We start from the raw sequence: 9,087 nt of genomic DNA on the forward strand, positions 1-9,087 counted from the left end.
GCAATACAGCACTGAAAACACCAGGTTATGGCTGTCAGTCCACTGTTGAAGGTAGAGGAGCAAGGAAAAGCACCAGCTTTCCTCTCGAAAGCTGTTGTGCGGCAGCACTCGGTGTATTGCGTGGTTCTGGCTGCTGAATCCCAGCTCACGTGGGGGGAAGAGGGTTAATTTGAATCACCAAGGTGATTATGTAGCTGCAGAACTGGGTTAGAGGATGGGTCTCAAACCTCAACAACCTGGCAGATTACAGAGAGAGAAAAACAGACCTCTCCAGAGATGTAGAAGAATGGAAAGAAATTGCTTACAGGAGTACAAAGGCATCTAATTAGAATGGAACAGAAGATAATAAGATACAGAGGAATTTTGGCAGAGTATATCAGAGAATAGTTCCTGACAGTGAATGTTATTAAGCAGAGGTAGAAACACTCAAAAGGGGGAGGGTAGAAGGAGCCCAGGTAGTTGGAATACGGAAAAGTAGACTACACAAAACGTCAGAGATCGTACAACTAGAAAGGAAAATTCCTCTGGAACTACACGGAGTCTCAGAGCTGTTTCCCATCTACAACTGATAAGCTAAGCTTGAAGAGAGTCACGGCCTCGGTTGTGCTCCCTCACAGCTGCTTTTCCTATGGTCACCAATGTTGTTATTGCTGTTTCCTTACGCAGCAACTGAGCTTCGGAATCATGGCTGCGATTTCCAGCGAGCCTGAAAGCAGCTCGGAGCGCACCGCGCGCAGGGAGGAACAAGGCAGGGCCAGCTGGGAGCTGTACCTGCGAAGGAGGAGCCTCATCCAGCAGTTCCTGCGCTCCAGCCTGAGCCTCCACTACCTCCAGCAGCAGCAGGACAAGGTTCACCTGCTGAAGAGGTGTTCCTTTTACTTGGATATTGAGCCCAAACACGTGAACTTGAGAGACCAGAACCATGCGACGCATCGCACCGAGATCCTGCAGCTCATAGACCAGCAGCGGCTCCAGAGGACGCGGAAGGTGGGAAAAACCCAGACCAAAATCCAGCTGTTGCTTCTAACGGAGCTGTTGGAACAGCTGCAACAAGGTTGGGAGGAGCTGAGCTTCTATGTAAAGGCCTGTGACATGCTAACTTTCCTCTCCCAGTGGGACACGATTAGGCAGAAACTGTCCAAGCTCACCGGGTTTATGGAAACTCTCCTTTCCTTGGAATTTCCAGGGAAGATCTGTGTCAAGCACAGCCTGGTGTCCCATGCGGACCTTACAGGTACCAGACCCCCCAGCATTAAGCTTTCCCTCTACACCAAGATGCCAGTGGTTTTTGATCGCAAAGAATCTTTTGCACACAAGAACTGGGCCAGGCTCAAGTGGTTTACTGAGAACCGAGAGTCACAGCTGGAACAGTGCGAGCTGAGCTTTAACTTGCTGACAGTCGGGGTGGAAGTGGGACTCGGTAGGACCCACCAAGTCAGCTCCAACTCGTGCATAGTCCCGGACCTGAAGCCTGGCAGGTCATACGAGTTCACCATCAGAAGATCACCCGAACGTACGCTTGTGTTCGAAGAGTGGCACGACACCATCATTCTGACAACTTACACCGCAGCAGACAGGGAGAGCAGCACTTGTGCACCAGAAGGATGACGTGACACACAGGAACGTGCTTCTCATTTTATGCATTTGAAGCTATATTAGTGAGAACTATTAAAGGCAAACCTTATTTTTAAGTATGAGGAGTAAACCTGAACTTGTTCTTGTTTTCAACAAGAGTTTTACAAATGGCTTCTCCAAATCCTTCCAGGTTCCAACCTTCTCACACTAAACAACGTCCTTTGGCAGTGCTCAGGACTCAACACTTCCCCCTGCCAGAACTCACAGGTGGGAGCAGCGAGAAGCAGGCAGACACCTTGGAATTAGATGATCTTTAAGGTGCTTTCCAACCCAAACCATTCTATGAGTCTATGCAAAGCATAGGATATAGAAGTATCTCCATCACCCAGGGCTGTCCATCCGTCGAAAGATGCCCCGTGCCAGCTCTTGCAGCTGTTTTGTTTCTCCCTCCTCCCCTCTAAAACACCTGAACTGAATCCTAAGCTCTCAAATCACTCACCTTGACTTATCTCCATCTCTGGTTCCTCTCACCCTCTACACACTGGCATGTCCTGCAGTTAACGCAGAACCATTTGCTTCAGTCCATACAGAGCCATCCCCACACAGATTCCAGACAAACCATCACAGAAACAGAGATTTTAGTAATAAAATTTATTATTTAAATAAATCAAAATCATTTTTACAATTATGGCTTAAATATAAAAGAAAAAAAGGAATGTTTGAGGTTCATTCTTATAAACGGTAGAAGCAGGTAAAAATATCTGTATCCAAAACATCATTTGAGGTTTGCTGCAAGTCACAGACGTACAAAAGATAAAAACCTGCCCCATCTAAAGTTCCTCGATTTCACACTTCATGACTCGTAACATTTCATTTCTATTTAAAAAACCCCAACTATTATTGCAGTAAATTGATTGTCCTACACACATCTGCCCAAACCCTCAAGAACAGTCCTATGGGGCCTCTCCTTTGCCAGCCAAGGAGAGGTTTCCTTGTTCTGGGTGCCTGTGAGGTCAGTGGGAGGACACAGGGTGATGGCTGCAACGCCATGGACCATCACAGGCTGACGCCTGGCACATTGCTTCCTGCTTGCACAGGTTCCCCTGATTCAATTCAGGCCCAAGCTCTAGCTACTGCGGAGGAAATTAAGTTTTCCTGTTGGATGAATCCACATTTGTGTCGTGCAACAAGGTTCTTTTGTCTGTGAGCTGCAGAAAACGTAGGGCCTGTGATCAGACAGTGCCCTGTGCTGCCAGTGGATTCCCATTGGAATACCAAAGGTTTGGTAACTGAAGAATATGTGCTTCAACATAACAATTCTTTCAGAAGTAAATTCCAAGCTCTGTGTGCAAATGAAACTGGACTACTTGGAACTCTCTTTTCTCTATTTCGATGATTCTCTCTATCCATGAGCACAAGGACGAGGACACGATTTTCAGCTGTCATTAACAGTCTATAAAAAGTTGGATTAATTGCACTTCCAGCTATCCCTGACTCCTGCAGCTGCAGGACCAACTCTACAGGAACCTGCTCACAGCCCAAGCAGCCCAAGAGTCCAGCCCAGCTCGGGGGGCCTAGGGCAGCGTTTTCAAACAATACCCATATAATGCATCCTCAGAGGGAACAAGATGATGAATATTGTCTTGCAGCACAGAGGTGACCAAGCAAAGCATCTCATGACCCTCCAAGGGGCAGCAGTAAATATTTTTTCCCCACTGAGGGCAAGGGAGGTGCTTTGTGAGGTCTCCTTCTTGGTCTATACAAACACACGGGCAAGCCCCACACAGCAGCACCGGACTAAGCCACCACTCTTGGGGCGAGTTGCCTCGTTTGTGTTACATGGAATGAAATAGCCAGCACAAACCACCAGGGAGGAGCCTCCACACTGTCATTAGATCATGAAAATGACACCCGCTGGTTCTAAAGAGACCAAAGTGGCTTTGTTAGAATAATGCTGGCCCCATGCTGAAGTATTTATCCCAACAGCTCCAGCATCTTTTGCAGTTCTCCACGTCACTTTGGAGACACATGGTTGCATTTCAATAGTCCACAAAAAAATCCCATGCAAACTTATTTTGGAATTGCAAAATCCAGGCTGGCGCAGAAGAAAATCCCAACCAGGATGACTTCAAAGAGGAACAATGAACTTTGCATCTTACCTGCTTTTACCAAGCAGCTTTAGAACCAGCAGGAGATACTTCCTATGGGTTTTGGTCCCTCATGGAATCACCAGCCATATGCCTGTTGTTACACTTCAGGAAGGCAAGAGCAAGCCTGGGTGGGCTCTTGCATACAGATCAAACCCACCAGATGCAGAAGTGCAGGAAGGTAGTTTAAAATAAGAGAACAACAGAATTTCTCCATAGGTCCTTGAGTCAAGTCTAACACAATCATGAGAAGAAACACAGCGTTAAAGAAGGACTTTTCCAGACACAGCGCTTCCTTATTGCACATTCCTCCACACTGGGAAGAGCCATGCTGCATTTTCAGTTGCAAACACAGAATTCATCCCTGCCGTGGTGCTGTGAAGTCCTGGGGACCCCTCGCTTGCACCAAGCAGGACTCGTGTCCCAGCACAGTATATACTTGGTCTAAAACCACCATGACCGCATCTTGGCTCCATCCCATGAGAACATCTAGAGACAGCCGCACGCGTGGTCTTGGGGAGAGCTGAGGCAGGCACTTCATACATTCAGGATTGAAATGAGATAAAAGACCCTCTCCCTCAAAACTACCATGCTTCAAAAAGCAGCTCCATGATTCAGAAGAGAGCTCTACACCTGCGTCAGCCACACGTTACTGGGCGAAAGCAGCCTGCTCTAGTGAATCACAGCTTCCAGTGCACAGCAGTTTGGCTACTTACAATAACAAAAGTACATTATACACATATAAGCTGTGGGCACATTGATCACTTCCCCAATTTCACTGCTTGCAAAAACCCAGGCCATAAAACTGTGAAACAAATTCACAGACTTAAAAGTTAATAAATTAGAAGCAGCTTTAAAAAAAACGTGGGGTAGGAAAAGGGGGCCTTTCCCAGGAGGAGATCCCAAATGAAACCCAGAAGAGATTAAAACACGCTTACAAATGCCAATGTTTCCTGGAAGGAGTGGTCCTTGCCTTACATTAATGTTACACTGCTGAGGACAACCTCCTTTGTACAAAGAAGAAGTAAATCTATTTACAGAATCATCTTGGCCTTTGCTCTGTGCTATTTACACGCTCAGAGAACAGCGTTTTGGCTAAACAAAGAGTGGAACATGGTTCTCTTTGCTTTCTTCCTTCACTTAAAAAACAACAATAAAAAAAACCACATTGGTTTTCTGCTTTGAGAAACTAGAAGCCTTAAAAATCCCCTGGCCTTGGTTTTAAAAGGAGCAGTAGCACTCAGCAGCTTTGGTCCTCTATGGCAAACAGCAGCTTGCTGCGTGGCTCCATTGCGTGCAGGAGTTCCACCCTCGGCGAATGGACTGAGCATTTGGTCCCCAAAGCAGAGCTAAGCTGGCAGGTAGGATGGATGCTCCGCTGAGCATCTTCTGGTTAAAAAAATAGCATCATCATCAATAAAGTCACCCCCCATCCATCCGTGTCCAATGGTTTTTGGTTTGCTAGAGCTGAAAGTTCCTATCCAAGGTTGCACTGATTTAAAAACCCCAAGATGCCAAAGCACGCGCTGAAGCGGAGCTGTGGCTGTGCAGGGAGCATCCTGCACACGGCATCTGGCTCCACGGGTGACTCAATAATGGAAAGATTCCGTCCTTCCCAAGGCACACGAAACGCAGTTCAGGTAGAGAGGGAGGAGCTCATGGAGGTACAGCCCATCCTCACCGGCGGAAGGCTGAAGTCTTCGTGACTGAGATCCCATGGGCTGTAGTGTAGCAGTTTTGCTGCCTGTAATGCTGGAGCAGTCTCCTCCACAAAGGGTTGCACTCCAGGAGGTACCGGTTCCCTGGTGGCACAAAGTGGGAGCAGCGGGTTAATGGCCAGACGAAGCTTGAACAACATCACGGACCAGTCACGGAAATTCCTGCCTGGACCTTCTAGCCTGACGGTGCTGGATAACTCACAGGGACATCTCCTTCAGCCAGAGCTCTGCGAGATCCCCGCTCCCTTTTCAGTGCTGTCATATCTGTGAGCAGCTTCCCAACTCGTGATTAGGAGGAAACTAAGCAGCCAAATTCTGTTAGGAGATTGCTCCAGCATGCAAGCGACAGAAACCATGTGGTCCCAAGCAGAGGGTGAGAAAAACAATAGTACACATTGCATATGAGCTGTGCACGATCTCCACTTTCCAGATTGCCCAGACAGACCAGTTTCAAACCCATAGATGCTCTAAAGGGTAGAAGAATAAAGCAAGACCATCAGTTGTACCAGTCTGGACTTCCACCCCTTTATCATAGAATGGTTTGGGTTGGAAAGGACCTTAAGATGATCTAGTTGCAACCCCCTGCCCTGGGCAGGGATGCCTCACACTAGCACCCTGTTTCCCTGCGGACCTGTGCATGCTCACAGGAGACCCACCTAAAATGCAGAGTCCTTCCCGAGCTCGCGTGATGCCGACATTGACCTGGTTTGGGTCGGTAACAAACCCCAGATACTTCTTCTGCCAGCTCTTGGTGGGCTTCCTGTCAATCTCTGCTCGGGGACAGGAGCGTACGGTCGACAGGATCACGTATCTCCACTCACTTCCTAGAAAGCGGAATGGAATCATGGGTTTTTTAGAAGGAAGCATCTGGCCACCCCTCCACCCCACAAAACACTCAGTTCTCTACAGTGAGACACACCAAACTGCAGCCACTGTTTGGGTTTCTCCAGCTTTGGAGGCCAGCAGACTCTGATGATTGCTCTCCAAAGAGGATGTGTTATGGCAGTTCTTTAACACCCCCTCAAACATCCTCCACCTTCTCATCTTCAGCCGTCTCACCCTGCCTGAGCACTCTTAAGTCATCCAAAGGATTTGTTATAACCACAAATCACCCCAAAATCTGGCACAGGGGATGCTTCCTCCGCGGCTGAAATGACCCGGGTGTAGGATTTGCTCAAAGACTGTCCCTGTGAGAAGTTGCTTCAGTCCTCAGGAAGGCAGGAGAGAACAGAACCAACCCTCCCCTCTCCTGCCAGCCTCACCTTGACTCTTCATGATGGTGCAGACGGTCACCCCGCGGATGCTCTCCTTCTGGAGGCCCTTGTTGATCTCAGATACCTGAGCGTTGTAAGGGCTCAGGATGGCGATGCTCTCCGGCCGGATGGTGCCATCTAGTGTCAGCTGCTTCGCTATCCTCACCTGGGGAGACCACGGTCTTCCTCACCTGGAGCAGTGGCCGGAGGGACCCAGCGCTCCAGCACCCTGGCCCCAGAGCAGTGATGGTGCCCGGCTGCGCTGCTGCCCCTGCTCTGGGTCACCCTTCCCTATATCTGCCTCTGGCCAAGGGCATCCTGGTGTGCTCCAGACCCAAGAGGACACCAGGCAGACACTGCACCCCATTGATCTCTATCCTGTATGTCTACTCATCATCCCTTCATGATCCCAGCACAACAAGCCCTGCTTTTGCATCTCCAGCAATGTCCCAGGACCCTCCTCACCGCCTGCTCCACTTCTTCTGGGTTTGCTTTGGAGTTCTCGTTTCCTTCCTCAGTAGAAATCATGAGGCTCTGCTCCTTCCCCTCCACGTGCCCGAAGATGATGGGGCAGCAGCTGTTATCTTTGTGGTGGAAGACACTGGGCTTATGGAGGAGCTGGGGGCACGTTTTCAGCCGCATTTCATAAAACTCCTGGGATGGGAACTTGCAAATGCTTTTGTGCTGGTAGAGAAAAGGGGAGAAACTGAGGAAAACAAACCCCAAGGAACTCCTCAACCTGCAGCATCTTTCTAGGCAGGTTGCACCTGCAATGTCATCACGCTGCAGCTGGCAAGAAGGAAATGCACTGGAGGAACTCACCATGCGGTACTGCATGTCCAGCATGTACGCCTGAGCTCGGTAGCGCTCAAAAAGAGATGTCTCCATGCCAAGAGTCTTGCAGAAGTCATTGTTGACCACAGGCCGCAGTTGTTTGTGATCCCCAAGCAAAACGACCTGGAAGGAAGAGTGGACACCTCAGTTATGAGGGTGGAGGCATTGCTGAAGGCATCCAGCTCTTTGAAGGCTGTTTGTACACAGACACTTTTTGCTACCTATTTAGGTTATGGTTACAGCAACCTCAACCAAAGACCATGTTGGACATTATATAAAGATCCTGACTCAGATAATGTAGAGTCTTGTTCCCATCTGAGAGGAGAAAGACATCATCTAGTAAGTCTACTGAGATCTGCTCTATGCTTCTTGTCATGTTAATACTTTGTACCTAGGTCAGGGCATTTTTTGATAGCAGTGATACCCACCCTGTAAAGAAGCACCAGACTGAAGCATTGATAAACCATCCTAGATACTATCAAGAACAACCTTAAAACCTGGTAGAACTTGGAAGAGCAGCATGATAAGGGGTGGAAGACATGCGGAGGTTTGAGAGTCCCGAGCAGCTTCTCCTAGAGACCCATCTTTGGAAGGGACTTACCTTCTCAGCATGACGGTGGCTGACCAAGGGGATGAGGGTCTCGGGCTCCGTGGACATGGCACACTCATCGATGATTATCTGCTTGACATTGAGCTGCTCCAGGGAGGGTGAAGATGCAGCAGAGCATGTGCACAGGATGACATCGTGTTGTGCCAGTTCATACATCCGAGCAGCTGACAAGTGCGTTTTGTACCTGGTGGTCAGTGCAGAAGGCAGGAGGTTACACATAAAGAACACACCTGCAGGTTCCTCATGCAGGAACCAGGCTGAGGCTACGCTTTCCCAAATGATTATGGCTCCATCTCCCTCCCTGGGATGAGCTTGAATGGATACTGTAGGAAACGTACTTTGTCCTGAACAAAACAGGGCAGGGGCTTAGGGTGGAGGAGGCATGTGTCACAAACACATAATAGGACTTTTGGTCCAGGTGAACAACAGCACCAGAGTACAGGTGTCCTTGGCTTCCATGAGCCAGGATAGATCCACTGAGTTTCCTACAGTCTCTGAGTTTGTATCAGCTGAGGACTAGCAGGTATAACTTCTTCTCAGAGGGGCAGGAGACGGCTGCACTGTGCTCCCCCAGGCAGTGCTCCCCGGGTGGGACATGGCCAACGTCAGCCATCTCTCACCAGCCTCTCTTTCTACTCACTTCTTCGTTTCTTCTTCCGTTATCAGCTCTCCTTTCTTCATGCGGGTGTCGAAGTTGCAGATCTCCCGCCAGAAGGGGTTGGGCGGCCGCCGGATGCGATGGTGCAGGATTATTTCACTGAATAAAGAGCCAGCATATAAATCATGTCCCCCAGCACAGACCCAAATGATGTCTGCACTGAAGCAGACCCCACCTGTCTGCGTGGAGAAACTCCACCAGTCACAGCCAGACTGTTCCATCTTTATAGACCTAACACCTAGTTCACCCTTGAGGACACAAAATGCAACCACTTTTCTTCAGCAGTTGGAAG

General features: G+C 49.0%; 2 protein-coding genes across 2 annotated transcripts in view; one reads left to right on the plus strand and one right to left on the minus strand.

Moving 5' to 3' along the window:
* The first annotated feature begins 684 nt into the window (after positions 1 to 684).
* On the plus strand, positions 685 to 1,608 carry LOC104401926 (chromosome unknown open reading frame, human C20orf195). Its single transcript, XM_010009661.1, has one exon. The coding sequence runs from the start codon at positions 685 to 687 to the stop codon at positions 1,606 to 1,608; it is 924 nt and encodes a 307-aa protein (XP_010007963.1).
* A 3,791-nt stretch (positions 1,609 to 5,399) lies between these two features.
* Positions 5,400 to 9,087, minus strand: part of HELZ2 (helicase with zinc finger 2, transcriptional coactivator) — a 16,537-nt gene continuing 12,849 nt past the window's right edge. The window contains exons 13-19 of the mRNA XM_010009660.1: positions 8,778 to 8,894; positions 8,129 to 8,321; positions 7,516 to 7,650; positions 7,159 to 7,377; positions 6,703 to 6,859; positions 6,097 to 6,264; positions 5,400 to 5,524 (exon numbers count right to left, since the gene is read on the minus strand). Of these exons, the coding sequence (XP_010007962.1) occupies positions 5,400 to 5,524; positions 6,097 to 6,264; positions 6,703 to 6,859; positions 7,159 to 7,377; positions 7,516 to 7,650; positions 8,129 to 8,321; positions 8,778 to 8,894 (1,114 nt within the window). The remainder of the gene's footprint in view (positions 5,525 to 6,096; positions 6,265 to 6,702; positions 6,860 to 7,158; positions 7,378 to 7,515; positions 7,651 to 8,128; positions 8,322 to 8,777; positions 8,895 to 9,087) is intronic.

The sequence above is a fragment of the Nestor notabilis genome, unplaced genomic scaffold, assembly GCF_000696875.1.
Source record: "Nestor notabilis isolate BGI_N333 unplaced genomic scaffold, ASM69687v1 scaffold25092, whole genome shotgun sequence".
Lineage (NCBI taxonomy): Eukaryota > Metazoa > Chordata > Aves > Psittaciformes > Psittacidae > Nestor > Nestor notabilis.

Coding starts and splice junctions, on each gene's coding strand:
- LOC104401926 (XM_010009661.1), top strand. CDS start 685: ATGGCTGCGATTTCCAGCGAGCCTGAAAGCAGCTCGGAGCGCACCGCG.